The sequence below is a fragment of the Typopeltis vanoorti genome, chromosome 12 (genome assembly GCF_054136105.1).
Source record: "Typopeltis vanoorti isolate ZY-2024b chromosome 12, IOZ_Tvanoo_1.0, whole genome shotgun sequence".
Classification (NCBI taxonomy): Eukaryota; Metazoa; Arthropoda; class Arachnida; order Uropygi; family Thelyphonidae; genus Typopeltis; species Typopeltis vanoorti.
Genome location: NC_143560.1, coordinates 65,505,646 through 65,526,179, shown reverse-complemented (window position 1 = coordinate 65,526,179; position 20,534 = coordinate 65,505,646). Strand labels below are relative to the sequence as shown.

Sequence of the window (20,534 nt, the reverse complement as noted above, 5' to 3'; positions counted from 1 at the left end):
GCATTATTTAAACTCTAACCAATAAAGGTCACAACCTTTGTTCCAGTCTTAACCACACAGTGATTACAGAATTAAAAAAATAATCAGTTCCTCCCCCATTCCCTGGCCATCTCTTCAGAAGGATTTCAGAAATGCCATCACCATACCCTGTATCCGTAGCACATCAGAAAAAATAGCCAGGTCCTTAAGAAAGTACAAACTCCACACAGTGTTTAAGCCCAACCATAAACTTGCTACCCTTATCTGTTCTACCAAAGATCAGCTTCCTCCTCTCTCAGTGCCTGGAGCATATAAAGCACCCTGTTCTTGCAATCTGGCTTACTTCAGATAGACAAGTAGATCAGCAACCATCCATTTAGAAGAACACAAATCATACATTCTCCAATCACGACTATGGTCAATTTGGCCTTGTAGACCATGTTTTGGATACAACCCACGGGATCTCCTCCTGGAAAAAAATCACCATTCTCCACCATAGTAAATTAAAAAAAGAAACACTTTTTTAGAATCTGTGGTAGCACTCAGAAATCAACTGACTTTAAATAAATACAGTTGCATAAAACTTCCAAAACCCAAAATTTTGGAAACATTAATTATCAGAGATCCCACTTTACATCATAGGCCACCTACAAACGATCATAGAGGGCACTCCACCTAGATAGGACTTGAGAGTCATCCACGTGTTTCACTTAGTATTGTGTTGTATTGGAGTGTGTGTCCCTGAAGATATCTCAGTGATTGAGACAAAATACTGAAGGTATTAAAAAAATTAGTTTTAATCCTTTCCTAGTACTGTAAATATTCCATTAAATTTCGAACATGATGTTCTCAGAGCAAATAAGCCTCAACGCATGTGCAGAACCTAAGCCCTTTCAGATTTAATATACTGCATTAAAGTTAGGGATTACAAGATGAGAGCACTTATCTGTCTGCCTCTATCAATGGATGCCACTTAAAATTATAGATAGTCTTGGACCACCTATCTTTGATTGGTTACAGGGGGAGATGAACTGTCCTCTCACTCTCCCAATGTACAATAGGGATAAAACGGCCCACTTACACACAATAGGGGAATAAAAGGCATTAGCATATTTATTTTATTATTATTATGTGACACCTCCAGGAAGTCCAAAGACTCATTTAGGGAGAGTCTGCCAACAGCACCGAATGATTGAACCCCTTCCAACTACTAACCGTGCTCAAACTGGCTTAACTTTTTGCATGAGCCATTAGTAGCAGAGGCTCTACTAATTTACCAACCTTTAATGACAACCTTTATTTATTTATCATTATGTTACACCTCCAAGGAGTTGAACGACTTGTCACAGGAGGACACATTACTCTACTCCGCTACACACATCTCACTGTCTCTCTTACTACTTAATTAACTCTGTAGTCCATATTCCCTCAGCCAATCCTCATAACTAACATTGGACAGTCCTGAAACCATCTTTGTTATCTGCCTATGTACCCTTTTCACAGTTAATTTATCCCCTTCAAATCATAGGGACCAAATCTGAGAACAATAGTCTAAGTGTGGTCTGATCTGATCAGGGTCTTATACAATAGAATGATAAATGTTTTTAACTAGCATCCTTCTCATTATTGCAGCAATCCTCTGTGTTACCTTCACCACCTTTGCAATATGTCCCTAAATTTCAGGTTTCTATCAATCATCAAATCCGGATCTCTTGTCTCCCCTACTTCCTCCAGAATAGCTCCTCCCATAGAGAATGCAGTGTCCCATCGATGTTTCCCAAACTTCAAGACCTTACATTTTGCTGCATTATACCGACACCCTCATTCATTCATTTGCCCATCTGTCTAGCTTATTCAAATCCTCTTGCAGGGCTACCACATCTGCACTATTACTAATAACCCTTCTTAGTTTCACATAATCTGCAAACAACTGAATATCCCCCTGCAATCCACTGACAATGCCATCGATATAAAGGTTAAAGAATATAGGTCCCAGTACTGGGCCTTGGTTGACCCCACTTGTAACCCTCTGACTCCTTGATATTGTCCTACCATACACAACTCTTTGATACATATCAGAGAGCCAATCCTGAATCCTGATATGACTAACACGACATTTAAATCCATGTGCTGCAACTTAAATATTAGCTTATCATGTGGCACTCTGTCAAGTGTGTCCCAAACCTCAAGATCTTACATTTTGCTGCATTAAACCAATACCCCCATTCACTTGCCTTTGCTAAATCCAAGAAAATGACAGTATATGCCTTTCCCTCATCTACCGCTCGTAACTTTATTATAAAAGGCTAGCTATTATAATTATAATAATTATTATAATTACTAAAACAAGAGTGTCCCTTAGCAAATTCATGTTGACTCTCACAGATAACATTACCTTCATCTGCCCAATGCTGTATACAGTCCCACTAATTTCTCCAAGATCTTAACAACTACTGATGACATACAAACTGGCCTATAATTAGACACTTCCAGTCTGCTACCACCCTTATGCAATGGCGCTATCTTACCTTCCTTCCATTCCCTGGGCATCTTCCCCATAGCCAGACTTTCATTGAAAAGCCAGGTCAAAGGAGGGGGCTGTCAGTTCCCTAGCGCATGCTCTCAAAACTTGTGGTGAAATACCACCAAGTCCCACAGCTTTAGTGATATCCAGAGAACTCAGTATTTGGAACAAACTCTCCTCCTGTACCTCTAAACTTTGAACATGCCCTATCCCTGTAGTATTAAAATTTACTCCTCCAGGATGAAATACTCCAATAAAGTGTTCATTGCATCAGTCATTCTATTCTCATTTTTATCCCACAGTGTCATTCTACAATCATTTCTCCTTCTACTGGCTACATTTTTCTTTGAATCTTAGGGCCAATCTCTTCTCATATTCCAGTTTCGCCTTCTTTACCATACTAGTCACTCTGCTGACCTATGTCTTATATTCTTTATGCATCTTCTTTTCACCTGTGTCCTTATATTTCTTCCATAGTCTCTTTTTCGCAAGTAGTTCCTGTTTAATATTGTTTGTCATCCACCTTACTCCAAATTGTGTTCTCTTCTTCACTTGTGGAATACAGCTTACTATTGCTGCTAACAAATATTCCTTCACAATTTCCCAAGCACTAATGATATCCTGGCCTTCCAATTCCTCCCTCCATGAAACCTCCCTAAGTTGATGTCTAAGACTATTATAATCACCTGCCTTATAATTCCACATATGTTCCCTTTTCTTTGATACTCCTGTATATCAATTCATCTTCCAAGTCAAAACCACATGGTCACTCTTTCCAACTGGTGGGAGATATGTCATCTCAGTTATTATCAACTCTTCTGATGCCATGACCAAATCCAAAACCCTTGAACCTCTTGTTCCCTCTATTACATGTTGCCTAAGACATTTTTCCCTCAAGAATTCTAGAAATTCCATTCCCTTATTGCTACATGTATCTTTCTCTCCCCCAATTTATACTGCTGTAGTTAAAATCTCCCATAATAATCATTCTTCTTGCACTTGCCAAGCTTTAAACTGTCTAAACATCTCCTGATCCCCACCTTCTGTGCTCCTTGGTTTGTAGCAACACCCCACTAAATATCCTGTCTTGCCCACCTCTACCTCACATCATATGCTTTCGAAATCATTAGTGTCAGTGCCTTCCAAAGCCTCCACTCTTAGAGGACATAAGTCGTCACTTATCATAAGCAGTACTCCGCCACCACCACGCTTTCCCTTCCTATCCTGCCAAAAAATGCTGTACCCTACTACTTCTATTTCTGTTATTATATCCTCTTCTGTCAACTATGTCTCAGTGATCCCAATAATCTTTGGCCAGGCTGATGCTATCAGCACCACCAATTCCTCTGCTTTATTCCAGATACTCTTGGCATTATATAAAGCATAAAAATGCCACTGTTTCTATACCCAGCATTATCACATCTAGACTCCACTGGGCTCAGCTTTACCTGAGCCCAGTGGAGTCTAGATCCACTACTAGAATGCCCAGAGAGTCTACCATCCACTCTGGGCATTCTAGTTTCACTGCATTGACACACCGACTCATTCAGAACAGTAATCTCTCCAGATGTCTACGTCCTTCCTCATTCAAATGCAAGCAGACTCTTGCATACAATTCCTTTCTGTCCTCAAATGCCCTTCAAGCATCCACATATTCCAATTCTCCCTTCTGACACATTCTAGCTATTATGTTATTCAATATTACTGTTCTTCTGCTCATCTTGTCACTATCATACCTAGGCAACACGCACACTATCTTTCCTCTCTGTGTCTTCTTTCATACAACCTCAACCAAGAATCTCATATCTCTTGCTGCCCAATTTACATTACCTCTCAAGTCATTTGTTCCTACCATCACAATCATCTCATCCACCCTTTCACCCCTCTTAATTGCCATAGCCACACTTTCTATCATTCCTCCAGGCAAACACTACTCACGCATCCTATCTTGAACACCACGGATCATTGAGTCCCCATACATTACACCTCTTACCACCCTGTTCCTCAATTGCTCACATGCATCCGTCACTCTCTCTCTCTCTCTCTCTCTCTCTCTTCTAACACTTTCTCTCTGTGTTCCTGACATCACTCTATCCCTGGTTCCAGTGCTCCCTCACATTCTTCTCATTCCCTCTCTCCTACTGTTTCCATTCTCTCCTCTTCTATCATTCCCATAACTCTCTCTCATTCTCTCTTTTCTACTGTTCCTATTCGTTCCTCTTCTATCATTCCCATAACTCTCTCTCATTCCCTCTCTTTTATTGTTCCTATTTTCTCCTCCTCTATCATTCCAATTGCTCTCTCTCTCTCTCTCTCTCACTCCTACTCTGATTCACCTTTCATTTGTCTCTTCCATTCGCCCTAATCTCATCTTTCACACTTCTAATCTCATTCCCTAGACATTCCACCTGCTCTTTCAGCTCATCTATCTCTCCCTCTGCAAGTCAGCCACTCTTATTTGCATTCATCCTCCCAATTGAGACCATCTCTGAAAAAAAAATTTATTCTAGTATTTTCTCATACTCTCTTTCTCTATTAAAACCTAATTCCACAGTTTATTTAAAACAATATCTCATGAATGGCATATTGGAAAAACAAGTAATATGTAAAAATAAATATATGTCACAAAATTCTGGCTTTGTAATGCAGTTGTTCTATTTTATAATTATTAATTCTTATGAATGATGCAAAAATGTGTTGAGCAAAAATGCTGTACCCTGCTACTTCTAGTTTTTCCCAATAGAATATTTTTTTCTATTGGGAAAAATGATCTTTCATTACTTTATAGTCAAATAATTGAATCTTTACTTAAAATGTTTCAAAATTGACCAGATCACTTATGAGAATACAAACTTTGACATTGTAATTTATTTTTAAGAGAACAAGAATTTCTTCAGTACTGTAGCAATCCCATCAAAAGGCTATATTTTTCATAAGGGAATAGTGAAAGAAAGAGCCTAAAAGGATTCAATATGATATTGAGAAGATATAGAAATAAAGGATATTATAAATTCATCGTTAATTGAATAGACCAGTAATTGAATTTGAAACTTAAAACTTTCTCATGGCAGTCTCTAATTCCTGTTTTCTTAGTGCTTTTGATTAAGGTATCACTGTATAAATAATTATTCTTTATAGTAAAACCTAAGAAAACATGAATAAATGGCTCCTGGCAGAATTCAAGTCTTTTAAGTGGTACAATATCAAGACAACACTGATGCAGAGAGTTTTATTCTGATAAATGTGTTGGTAGTGTTGTGAGTGAATGTAGCTGTGTTTCTGGGCTGCACTAAGGAGCATGTTTTTAAAAAGTGTATAATGCGGCTTTATTCGTAAAATTGTACTTCACATTTTTCATGCTGGATACAAATGTTCTTCATTAGTGTTGTTGTTGAAATTCTGTTTATTTGTGTAATCCTACTTGTTTATTCCTACTGCTTCTCCTTGCTGAAAATGGCAGCTGTAAAGAAATGAATTTATATGGCATGGAAAGCTTCAGCAAAAAGATAAAGTTCTGCCCAAAATTTTTCACAGTGGATGTATTATGAGAATTGCTTCATGTATGCACTGAAAAATGTGAAGAATTTGCAGACAGTTGGAGTGAACAAAAAGAAGGAAAGCATTAATGTATATGAAAAGTGTGTTGATAGATGAGAATGATTAGAAATGGAAGAGAGAGTCAGAACCATAGTAGTAGAAGAGACTAGGAAAGATTAAATGAAACTGGAAAGTGAAATGAAACATCTGGAAGATGATATTAGAATGATGACATCTAAAGGAGATATGGGCTGATGAGAATGACAAGGAGAAAGTTAGTATTACAAACAAAGAGTCAAAGGATAATTGCTATCTGTATGTTAATAATATTGAGTAAATTTGCATAAAGATATACAGTTGTTTGCAGATAATGCACAGTTGGGACGAACTATGAGGAGTAGAGTAGATGTTGTGGCCTTACAAGAAGACTTGAATAGATTCAGTGAATGCACATGGGAGTGGGGATGATAATTCGATGTTGTGAAATGCAATGTTTTAAATTTTGGAAAACAAAGATGGGTTGTAGTATTTACTCTTAGTGGAGATATATTGTTATTAAGGTTTAGGAAATATGAAATCATGCCGTGATGGTGGATAAGGATCTAAAATTCAGAGAACATATTATCAAAATTGTAAGGATAAATAGATTCTGGGAATGATGCGAGGACACTGACTTGTAGAAGTAAAGAGATTCTTGTTCCATTGTATAAGTCTGTGATTAGGCCACACATGGACTACTGTGCACAGATTTGGTAACCTGATTTTCAAAAGGATGAAGAAATGTTAGAAAGGGTCCAGAGGTGACTGACTAAGGTAGTTTCTGCTCTCTGGAATGTTGAATATGAGGAAAGGTTGAGAAGATGAAATTTACAGTGTCTAGTGGATAGGAAGAAGAGGGTTGATATGATAGAGAAATACAAGTTGGTAAGGGGTTCTTATAGGTTCAATATTGAAGAGCTTTTTCATAAAATGTTGGGAGATCAGGGAGAACAAGAGTTCATCTCTGGAGGCTGTATGAGGAGGGTGTGAACAAGGAAGTGACAAACAGGTTTTTGCATACATAGTTGTGAATGATTGTAATGCCTTGCCTGAGAGCGGTGTCTGCAAATAATTTGAATGTGTTTAAGGTGCAGTAGGATGAACTGTGTGTGTGTGTGTGTATGACAAAGAGGCCTTCTAGATGAGTCTTTGTCTTCATGGAGTTTTAGGATAATAATAATAATATGAGAGGATTGGTTGGTCTGGCTAAGGTTAATTCAAGGGATTCTTCCACTATTCTTCCACATTATTACCACCCCAAGGTGGTAATAATAATAATAATAATAATAATAATTATTATTATTATTATTACCTCATGGAGCCAAAGACTCATCTGGGAGGTCCTTTTATCACGTTTGAATGTGTTTAAAACTCATTCAAACTCTTTGCAGACACCACATTCTCAGGCAAGGCATTCCAATCATTCACAACTCTGCACGAAAAAAACCTGCCTCTCACTCCCCTACTCACATCCTCTTTATACAGTTTCCAGGGATGACCTCTGGTTCTCCCCTGATCTCCCACTATTCTCTGTAAAACTTCTCCAGCATTGATCCTATAACAACCCCTTACCAACTTGTAGGTCTCTATCATATCTCCCCTCTTCCTCCCAGCTACCAGACTCTGCAAATTACATCTTCTCAATCTTTCCTCATACTCGACATTCCAGAGGACAGAAACTACCTTAGTCAGTCTTCTTTGGACCCTTTCCAACATCTCTTCATCCTTCTGAAAACCCAGCGACCAAACCTGGGCACAATAGTCCATGTGTGGCCTAATCAAAGCCTTATACAATGGAACAAGAATCTCCCTACTTCTACACGTCAGTGTCTTCCTCATCATTCCCAGAAGTCTTTGTGTTGTCTTCACAATTTTGGCGATGTGTCCCCTAAATTTTAGATCCTTATCCACTATCACCCCCAGATCTCTTATTTCTTCTACCTCCAACGGTATATTCTCACCAAGCATAAATTCTGCATCCCATCTTTGTTTTCCAAATTTTAAAACCTTACATTTTTCAACATTGAACTCGCATCCCCATTTCCGTGCCCAATCACTCAATCTATTCGAGTCTTCCTGTAAGGCCACAACATCTTCACTACACTTCATGGTTCGTCCCATATATTTAAGTAATGTGCAAAATGATTAGTTATGCCCTTGACCTGGTTATTTAATGAAAGTCCTGTAGTGGATAAGATTTCTGAGGAGCAGAAAAAAGCAAAACAGTACCACTCCACAAGCATTGCTCCAAGATAGAAGTTTCTAAAATTATAGATCATTATGTATAACTGCACTTGTAGTCAAGGTGTTGTAGCAATTGGTTAGAAATAGAATACAAGATTGGGTTGATGGACATAGTATTATTTATGATGATAGAAAAGATATGTAAATGGTAGGTCTTGTTTTAGCAATTTACTTGTATTTTATGATAAAGCAATGAGCATGACAGATAAGGGAGAATCATATGCAGTGATGCATATGATTTTGCATCTTATATGTTGCAAAAGCGTTTGATAGATTGCCATATCATAAATAGGTGTACAAGCTGCAGAGAATGGGTATTGAAGTATATTGGTTCTTGGAACAATACCAGAAGTTGTGTAAGATGGACCAGTGTCTCAAAGTTTCTGTTATCAAGGTTTTGTTCTTAAGCACCTGTGGTGTTTTTCTTTTTTGTAAACAATATATCATGTGGACTGACTAAGGATCTTCAAGTTGTTTGCTGATGATCCAAAGATGGAGAGAATTATAAGTAGCACTGCTGGTGTTAATTCTCTTCAGGAAGATTTGAATAGATTTTTGATTTGGACAAGGCAGTGGAGATGTAGTTTTTAGCATTTATAAATGCATTGATGGCACTATAGTGCAGGAAGTGGATAAGATTTGAGATCTATGCATGATGATCAACAGTAGAGTGAAGTTTAGAGAGCATATTGGAAGTGATGAAAAGAGTGCACATTGTGGTGCTGTGTAGAGATAAGGAGGTAGTTGAGCCATTGTACAGAGCACTGGCACACCACACTTGGACTACTGTACTCAGTTTTGGTCACCTGGATTTCATTGTGATGTGGAAACATTGGAGATGGTCCAGAGACTAGTGACTAAGACAATATCAAGACTCTGGAATGTTGGCTATGGCACGATGTTGAAAGAATGGTGATTCCAGAGTTTGGTGGATAGGAGGAAAAGAGGTGATATATAAGTTAGTGTGGGAATTTTATCAAATTAATCCTGAGGGGATTATAAAAAGAGTAGAAGGCGAGAGGGGAAGAACCAGAGGGCATCCCTTGAAGTTATGTAAGAGTGTGGTTAAGAGGGTTGTGAGGAGTAGATTTTTTACATGGAAAATTGTGAGTGAATTGAATGAATTACTGGAATATGTTTTTAATGTAAGGAGTGTAAGGATTTTAAGATTCAGTATGGACAAATATTATTATTATTATTATCTGAAGACCCATTAGAGTCAAAGACTCCTCTAGGAGGTCCTTTTATCATAAACACAGCTCATCGTACAGTGCCTTAAAGACATTCAAATTCTCTGCAAAAACCACACTCTCAGGTAATGCATTCCAATCATTCACAATTAGCCTTGCAAAATGCCTGCTTCTCACTCCCTTGCTCATACCCTCCTTATACTGCCTCAGGGATGACTTCTTGTTCACTTCCACGATTTCATGAAAAACCTCTTCAATATTAATCCTATAACAACCCCTTACCAACTTGTAAGGCTCTATCATATCACTCCTCTTATTCCTATCAACTAGACTGTTAAATTGCATCATCTCAACCTTCCTTCATATTCAACATTCCAGAGATCAGAAACTATTTTGGTCAATTGCCTCTGGACTATCTCCAACATATCTTCACCGTTTTGAAATCAAGGTGAAAAAATCTGTGCATATATGCATATCTGATGTGATGATAAATATTAAATCCTTATCCACCAGCACACCATGATCTATTATTTCTTTCACCTCCAACAATATATCAACCTCTCCACTTTATCAACCTTTCTTCGTATTCAACATTCCAGAGATCAGAACTATTTTGGTCAATCACCTCTTGTCCCTCTCTGACTTCTCTTCATCCTTTTGAAAACCAGGTGACCAAAACTGTGTACATAGTCCATATATGGCATAAGCACCTCCGTAGCGCAATTGGAAGAATGATGGTACGTTGTGCTCTTCGATTAGAAAAGGCCTAAGTTCGATTCTCATCATGATGGGAGGAATCTTTATATGGACTTTTTCAATTGAAGGTGTGTTAGCCGATCTCATACGGAGGTAGCAGGTTTTTTTCTCCCAGAAACTCCGGTTTTTCATCCTGCATACAGACAAATCGGCCCTTCAGAACGCATGCAATTTACAGACAAAAAATACTAGCTGTGGTGGCAGTGGGCAGTAGATGGCATTGATGTAAGTGACTTGTAGTAGAAGTTCTGTGTAGTAGTAGTGGAGAGGGAGAGTTGTATGGTAGGCGTCCTCCTGCGATGAATCTTCGGACTCCATGGAGGTGTCACTAATAATAATAATAATAATAATAATCAGAGTCTTATACAATGGAACCAGAATATCCTTACTCCAACATGTCAGTGTTCTGTGCATCATTGTCAGAATTCATTATGTTGTCCACAGAATTTTGGCAATATATCCTCTAAATTTTAGATCTTTATCCACCATCACTCCAAGATCTTTTATTTTCTCCACCTCCAACAATACGAGGGTGGTCTCAAAAGTTCTTTGCCTAACAATGAAAAAACAAATTTATAATTTCAAAATCATTTTTATTTTTCTACATAATCTCCCTTAAGACTAATACATTTATTCCAGTGATCCTCCAGCACCATTATCCCATCCCTGTTGTGGTTCTCAGTAAGATCTGCAAAATACCCCTCTACAGCTATAATCACCTCTTGATTCGAAGAAAGATGATGACCAACAGGGAAGAGTTTTCATTTTGGGAAGAGATAGAAGTCAGAGGGAGCCAAATCTGGGGAATAGGGTGGATGTTCCAACAATTCATAGTGCAGATCCCTTAATTTTCCCATTACTAAAACACCTTTGTCGGCAGGTGCATTGTTCCAAAGAAGTGAAGGGAAGCAAAATTGTACTGTTTCATGAAGCTGGTGACAGAATTAAAGCCTCAAATTATAGGCCAACTGTGTGTCATATGATGTGGTTAAGGTGTTGGAATGTGATTTTTTTTCTTCTGAAAAACTGGTCTTTTCTCACAAATTTTTTTATCTAGTCTGGTTAAAAGATTGGAATAATATTTCCCAGCTATTGTTTTACCCTTTTCAAGATAATTAATAATAAAAATGCCTTTAGCATCTCAAAACACCGATGCCTTGACCTTTCCTGCTGATGGAACCGACTTTGTCTTCTCTGGGGCTGAACAACCGGCTTCTTTCCACTGTTTTGACTGCTGTTTGGATTCTGGTATGTAATGGTGAATCCAAGTCTCATCCATAGTAATAAATCAATGCATCAAAATCAGTTTTATTCTAGTTCAAATGCTCCAAGCACTGTTCAGAGATTTTCATGCGAGTGCATTTTTGATCTGCACGGCACCCATCTTGTGCAAAACGTTTTCGTTTGCAATTCTTCATGCAAAATGTATCCTACATATTCTTTTGAAATGCCTATAGTCTCAGAAATTTCACGTACTTCTTTGACTCGCCGGTCATCCAATAACATATCACGCACTTGATCAATGATTTCTGTGTTACACTTTTTGGATGTCCTTCACGTGGATCATCTTCAAGGCTGATACAGCTGCATTTCAAATTAAGTAGCCCATTTCTTAAATGTCAAAAATGAAGGAGAAGAGTGCCCATAAACTTGCATGAACTTTGAATGAATTTCATTTGGTGTTAAACCTTCTTTAACAAAGAATTATATAACTGCACGATACTCAATTTTATCCATTTCAAGGAATACAGACAACACTTTTGCTTCAGACAGCTGTATAAAACAAACTACGCGATAGAATGACTTGCAATTTCACATAGATGCTTATGACAGATGTACCGACTTAGAGAAAAAAAATCTTGCTGATATAGTTACCATCTATGCTCAAGGCTGAGAACGTTTCAGACCACCCTTGTATATCACCACTAAGAGTAAATTCTACAACCAATCTCTGTTTTCCAAATTTTATAACCTTACATTACATTGAACTGTTATCCCTGCCCCAATTCCCATTCACTTAGTCTATTCAAGTCTTCTTGTAAGGCCACAACATCTGCTCTACTCCTCATTGTTCATCCAAACTTTGCATCACCTGCAAACAGCTGTATATCCCCATTAAAATCTTCCCCAATATCATTAATATATAATTTAAATAGCAATTGCCCTAAAACAGACTCCTGAGGATATTGCTTTACCATACACAACTTGCTGATACCTATCAGATAGGCAATCGCTGATCCACACTAGAATGATAATATCCAACCGTATTCATTCTAGTTTGACTATCAACGTGTCATGTGGTAATCTATCAAAAGCATTTGCAAAGTCTAAGTATACTACTGTGTATCCATCTCCTTTGTCGAATTAAGCCTTCTCCTTATTATAATAAGTAAGTAGATTAGTAAAACCTGAACTCCATTTAGCTAATCCATGCTGTTCATCAAAGATAATACCATTGTTGTCAACCCAATTCTAGATTCTAATTCTCAGCCACCATTCCAACACCTCAACCATATCATATGACACACAATTGGCCTATAATCTGAGGCTTTAATTCTGTCACCAGCTTCATGAAACAGTACAATTTTGCTTTCCTTCACTTCTTTGGAACTTTATTCAATGTAAGAAAGACTCATATTAAACAAATGTATCAATGCAGATGTCAACTCCCTGTCGCATTACTTCCAAATATGTAGTGAAATATCATCAAGTCCCACAATCTTATCAATATGAAATTTGCTTAATTCCCTATATTAATATTCCTCATAGTCAGTCTGTTCTTATCATCGACCTCTCTCGAACTCTCCATCTTGTCAAATTCACAAGGATAAAAGACTTTTATGAACTGCTCATTATGAGCTGCTGAGATGTTGGAGAGGGTCCAGAGGTGATTGACTAAGGTAGTTTCTATCCTCTGGAATGTCGAGTATGAGGAAAGATTGAGAAGATGCAATTTGCAGAGTCTGGTGGACAGGAGAAGGAGGGAAGATATGATAGAGACCTATAAGTTATTAAGGGGTTTTTATAGGATCAATGCTGGAGATGTTCTACAGAAAATAGTGGGAGATCAGGGGAGAACCAGAGGTCATCCCTGGAAGCTGTATAAGGAGGATGTGAGTAGGGGAGTGACAAGCAGGTTTCTTTCATGCAGAGTTGTGAATGATTGGAATGCCTTGCCTGAGAGTGTGATGTCTGCAGAGAATTTGAGTGTGTTTAAAGTACGGTATGATGAGCTGTGTGTTTGATAAAAGGACCTCCTAGATGAGTCTTTGACTCCATGGGGTCTTGGGTAATAATAATAATAATAATCCTTCACAAAGTTGTCTTTATACCATTTTCTCCATTCAGCACCATCTTATCATAATCATGCTTCATTTTGCTGGCTACATATTGAAAGAACTCTCTATGTTTTTTTTTTTCTTTTATTAGCTAACTGCTGCTTATATTGAACTTTTGAAACCATTTTCAACCTAGTCACCCTCCTTGCATTTTGTTTATATTCCTCATGGAATTAATTGTTGCCACTCCTTTTATATTGTCTCCATAATGCTGCATAATGCTCCATGATAATTTTTTTTCAGTGTTTTAGCTTAATCTCTTCATTCATCCATTTCATACCTATCATATTTAACCTTCTGACTTTGGAATACGTTTGGATATTGTTTCTACTAGATAGTTCTTGACTATCACCGAAGCCACACTGATTTCCTTTCCACCCAACTTTTCATTCCATGATACAGCCTCATGTAAGTTTCTCATAATCACCAGCCTTGTAGTTCCATATACACCCTTTCCTCATGGAATTCTTCACATGGTTGGCAACTACCCAGGTAATCACTTCGTGGTCACTCTCATTTATAAATGAGGGAGATTTACCTCATTTATATATATACACACACCTCATTTATAATAACATCCTCTGATGAGATGATGAAATCCAACACCCTCAATCCTTGTGTGCCCTCTGTTACATACTGCCCGTGGTAACTGTCCCTCAAAAACTCCAGAAACTCGTTTTCTTTCTTCTAGTTGCTATCTCGTCATCTCAATCTATATTGCTTTAATTTAAATCATCCATAATGATCACCCTTTTCCCATTTACTTGACTAATTTGCTTATAGATTTCCTGGTCACTATCCTCTACATTACCAGGTGTATAGCAACATGCAATGAATCATTTCATTCTATTCACCTGTATCTTACACTATACTGCTTCAAAATCATTATCACAATTTCCCCCTTGCACTTTTATCTTGTATGGTGGTAATTGTTTTTCTATCATCAATAGCATTGCCCTTCCCTTTTTACCTTTTCTATCTTTACAAAATACATCATACCCTTCAATCTCTATTCCTGTCATCATGTCATCCTCATCCAACCCAGTCTCAATTATTACAACAATTTTTGGGTGAACAAACTAAATTAATGCAACAATTTCATTTTCATATTCTACCTCATTCCTGGATCTGGAACAAATTTCACTGATACCACTTATTCGATGTGACTTCTTCCTGCTTTTCTTGAGCCATTTCTTTTTCTCCTTATTCATTCCCAAACCTTCTTCAAATCCAACTGTTTTCCCCAACATCACAGGTTGTCCTCTTCCGTTTATGTCTACACATACAATCACATTCTCTTGGAACATCAATCTTTCTCACGGTGTGTTCCCCTGTCCATCCTGAGTCTACCTGTTTGCTTGCACACGTGTTCTCTCATTCTGTACACTCATGCTACAAATTTCTTCATTCATAAACACCACTTAAAACTCTCCTTCTTTACTCTCCTGCTCTTTCACATCGCTTATTTCTTGCTTAGGTTCATTCTCTGCACTCATTACTTTCCCTTCCAACAGCACTCTCTCTCTCTCTCCAAATTTTGTCAGTTGAATGAACCTCCCATGATGAGTCTGTTGACTTCATAGTGGATGTAATAATAACAATAGTAATAAAGCTGCTCTCTGGTCAACTTAGAAACTCAGTTAAGTTTAATTCAATTATTTGGCTAGGAAATAGTGGTGGTTTATAACAGCTTCTATTTTTATAACTTAATGCCAAATTTAAGTCTTCTATGCTCTTACTTCAACTATTACGTAACACTTTTTTTTTTTAAAATATATCTATTCAGTTAAGTTAGACAATAGTTATGATTGTTATATTCCTAATGCTATATGAGTCATAAGTATTTATGTATACGTTATGGGGTAGTTTTAAAAAAAAGCATTTTGAAAGGATTTTTTCCTTTCCATTTTTACCTATGCAATAAATATATGTTACTTACCAAAAATGAGCAGAAGAAGATAAAACTGACAAAATAAGAATAAGCCAAGTTGCTTCCACATTCATCACTGCCTTTGTTAGATCGTGAATCACAAGGTCTGCCTTTGATACATGATAACATAATGGCTTGCCAGGCTTCTCCAGTAGCACATCTTCAGTTTAAAAATATTTCTAAGTTACACAAGAAGTAACTAGCTTTTTTCCATTTTTTGTTTAGTACATAATATTAATGAATACATGTAGATATATTTTAATTAAAGATCATTAAACCATGGTATTCCGATTATATATAAATTGGAATATCATGTATTACATATATTCTTGTGAAAATGATACTACATACACATATTAGCATATGAAGTGCTTTAATTTGCAAGCATAAGGTTCATAAATTCCAAATTAAATTTTTAACAAGAAAGAGTGTTTTAATGAACATGCTATCATTAAAAATCACTGTATAAATTGGGAAGAGACCTCAGAATCATTATTGCCCAAATTTAAAGCTGAGAGCTTTAAATTTGTGAAACCTTAACCCCAAAAACTTAACTTTGGCAACTTATCTTAACAATGAGATTCACAGTAGACTGCAATGTACCCTAAAGGATACAAGCTCTCCCCCTAGATGTGTGTGTGTGTGTGTATATATATATATATATATATATATATATATATATATATATATATATATATATATATATATATATATATATATATATATATATATATATATACACATACCACTGATTTTTATTTTTAATTGGAAAAGTAAATAAAACTCGACTATAAGAAGAAAAAACCAGATATTTAAAATAAAAACAACATAATTAATTTTAACAGTATTACATCACACAACAAACCAAATTATAAAAAATATATTTATTATTATTATTATTATTAACATCTGACATCCAAAGAGTTGGAGATTCTATCATGGGAAGTACACGCTATCACACAAAGCTCATCCAACCATGTCTTAAACTGATTCAATGAGTCTACATTTGCGACACACTCAGGCAATGCATTCCACTCACCAACTACTCTCCATGTAAAGAAAGTTCTTATCACTCCTCTGTTCACACTCTCCTTTTAAGGTTTCCAGGGATTGCAACTTGTTCTATCCCCTCTCCTATTCTATGAAAAATATCTTCCATTAACCTGAAAACAACCCCTGACTAGCTTATATGTTGCAATCATATCACAATGCTTTGCAATTTACATTCTATCAATCTGACCTCATACTCCACATTCCAAAGACTGCTAAGCACTTTTGTGAATCTTCTCTGAACCTTTTCTAGCATATCCTCATTACCATGAAAATCCTGTTACCAAATTTGTGCACAATAATCCTTATGAGGCTTGATCAAGGCCTTATACAATAACATCATAACGTCTTTATTTCTGCATGTCAGCATCCTCTGCATCATTGCCATAATCCGATGTGACGTCTTCACAACTTGTGCAATGTGGCTCCTGAATTTCAGGTCCTAGTCTACCACCAATCTCAGTTATTTAATTTCCTTCACCTCCGTTAAAGTATCCCCACCAAGTGTATACTTTGTATCCCATCGTTGCTTACCAAATTCAAAACCTTACACTTTGCAACTTTGGACTGATAGTTCCACTTATCTGCTCATTTGCAATCTATTCAAGTCCTACTGTAAGGGCATAGCATCTGCTTGTCTCTGCATTGTTCCCAATTTTGCATCATCTGCATATCACCAGATAAATCCATCCCAAAATCATTAGCATACAAATTGAACATCAATGGTCCCAAAATGGATCTCTGCAGCACACCACTAGTGACTTTTCTCTTATGGGATACTGAACTGCCATATAACTCTTTCTGGTATCTATCTGACAGCCAGTCATTAATCCAATTCAGAAGTCTGTTATCCAATACCATCCGTTTCAATTTATTTAACAGATTATTGTGTAGCAATCTATCAAAAGTTTTTGCAAAACCTAAGTGTATGCCAGTGTATATGCATTTACTTTTTCCAAGACATTTGTCTACCTTGTTATAGTACATAAGTAAGTTTGTAAAACATGATCTCCCTTTAACAAAACCCATGCTGATAACTACAGAGAATACTGATGTTATCAACTTTGTTTCTGTTCTAGTTCTCATCAATCTCTCTAGTACCTTTACCACAACTCTAGATATAAAGACTGGCCTATAATTTTTAGCAAGCAGCCTTATCACCAGCTTTATGAAGTGAAACAATTTTACCTTCTTTCAACTCTCCTGGAACATGTGCTGTTGCAAGACTTTTGTTTAACAGGCATACCAATTTCCTGGAACATTCCCTTAAGAAATGTGGTGATATGTCATCAAATCCTATTGCCTTATTTTTATCAAGGTTATTTATTTCCTCAAATACCTCCTGCTCAATCACAATTAAGCCATTTTCTCCTATGTCCTCTACACTGAAGTTTCTCATGATTTCACCCTGATGAGGATGAAACACCCTTATAAATTGATCACTGAACATTTCAACAATGTCTTCTGCAGCGGTTACCATTCTAGCATTTTCATCCATTAACAAAATCTTACCATAATCATTATTCCTTCTATTTGGCACATATCTAAAAAAACTCTCTAGGGTTTTTCTTTATCTGATTTTCTAATTTCTGCTCATACTGCACTTTTGATGTCTTTACTAACTGAGTCACTTTCCTGACTTGTTCTTCATACTTTTCATGTAACTGATTATTACCATTATTCATGTTGTACTACCTCCTAAGCCTTCTTCTTCCAGATTTCATGCTTAAGCCCCTCATTCATCCATTTTACACCCACTTTATTCACACATTTACACATTGATGCTGTTATGTATTTCTTTATCAGTTCTCAAACACATTAATTTCCTTACTGCTCAACTCCTCATTCCATGCTATTGCTCCAAGCTGATTTTTAAGCTTGTCATAATCACCAAACTTATAATTCCACATATACCCTTTCCTCACAGAAGCATGCATATGGCTATCTACAACCCAGGTAATCACTTCAAGATCACTCTCACTAACAGGAGGAAAGTGTGAAATCACAGTCAGAATTACATTCTCTGATGAAATGATCAGATCTAAAACTCTCGATCATTGAGTGCCCTCCTTTACATGATGCCTGAGATAGTTGTATCTGAAGAACTTAAGAAACTCATTTTCCTTATCCCCAAATGCTATATACGTTTTCATCATCATCCTCCACATTCCCTGGCCTATAGCAACATCCAACTAAACATGCCTTCCTTTCAACCTCCACCTCACAGCACACCTCCTCATAACTATTGCCACTATTTTCCTCTTTGACATCTATGTGAACATAATTACCCTGCTATCAGCAGCAGCATTCTCCATCCTCTCTTGTCTTTTCTATCCTCTCAAAAAACACTGTATTCATTCCCATTAGGATATTCTTTTTTTAAGCATGTTTCACTTATTCACAATTATGGGAGGAATAAACTCAATCAATGAAACCATTTTATCTATCTTATTTCTGATACTACTGGCATTTATAAACATCCCAATCTATTCCATTTATATACTGATGTTTTCTTATCTACCCTGGCTTCCCCCCATTTCCCTGTTCCTTTTGCATTCTTGTTCTCTCTTTATCTTACACTTCTACTGTTTTCATTGCCGAGCACTTCTGTCTTTTCAATATAAACTGTCATCTATTAAGTGATCTCTAATTTCTGATCTCTTGCTTGCATCAGACTGGAGAAACTGTTACATCTGGAAACAGTTTTTCCAGTGCACTCACTCCAAAGCCATTCAAATGCAATCCATCACCTCTGTATAATTCCATTCTTCACTCAAATACACATAAATCCACAAACCCTATCCCCTTCTCCTCACACAGCTCTACTAGCATACCATTAATGATTCTGGCTCTCCGTCTAAACTCATCACTGTCACACCTTGACAGCACACAGAAAACCTTTCCCACTATACTCTTATCTTTCACTCTCCTCATTAATCTCTTTAACTGGCTTATATTTCACTGTTTTTCATACCAGTATCTTCAGAGCAAAACGATGTGTTACAGTTTTACATGCATACAAACTACAAATGCTACATAGAAATCTTTAGTGTGCTGTGATACAGTGATGCCAGCCTGATTGGCCGAGTGGTTAGCGTATCTACTCTCCAGCCAAAAGGCTGCGGGTTCGAATCCCGCTGTGAGCATGGATGTTTGTGATTATCTGTGGAAATACTAGTGGTGATGGTAAGTGGTAGATGGCGTTGGTGTAGTTGCAGTTAGTTGTAGTTGGTGAAGAGTTGTAGAGTAGATGCCCTCCCTCGATGAGTCTTTGGACTCCCTGGAGGTGTTAAATAATAATAATAATATGCTGTATAGAAGTCATTACAGATCAGAGAGATTATTTTTAGAGTCAGCAATGGGTATGAAGCATTCACCTACCCTTGATAAGTATGACTGCATTAATTTGCCACAAATTTGTTATTCTAAGTTCAACTCCTACACAACTGTAATACTTCTTTTTTACAACATTAGAGGGTACCAAATTAGGACTTTAGATCTTTTGTCCATCACAATTTGGGTTGTTTCACTTGCTTGTTGCGTGTAAAACTGTAACGTGTTGTTTTGCTCTGAAGATGCTAGTTTGAAATCCAACAAAATATAAGCCAGTTAATAAACACCTTTTTATAATTTGATGGCCTGGTTGGCTGAGTGGTTAGCATATCCACTCTCCAGCTAAAAGGCTCCAGGTTTGAATCCTGCTGTAGGCATGGATGTTTGTGATTATCTGTCAAAATAGTGGTGTGTGGGCAGTAGATGGCATTGGTATAGTTGTAGTGGTGGAGACAGTTGTAGAGTAGGTGCCCTCCCTTGATGAGTCTTTGGACTCCCTGGAGGTGTCACATAGTAATAATAATAATAATAATAATAATTTAGTTTGTTTGGTGTTGTAATATCATTAAAATAAGTGACATCCAACACATAAGATAATAAAGACAGTTATACTG

General features: G+C 37.0%; 1 protein-coding gene across 1 annotated transcript in view; it reads right to left on the bottom strand.

The window, feature by feature from the left end:
- LOC150100847 (voltage-dependent calcium channel type A subunit alpha-1-like) overlaps positions 1–20,534 on the bottom strand; it is a 1,659,894-nt gene that overhangs the window by 390,478 nt on the left and 1,248,882 nt on the right. The window contains exon 36 of the mRNA XM_090401918.1: positions 15,547–15,697. Within this exon, the coding sequence (XP_090258044.1) occupies positions 15,547–15,697 (151 nt within the window). The remainder of the gene's footprint in view (positions 1–15,546; positions 15,698–20,534) is intronic.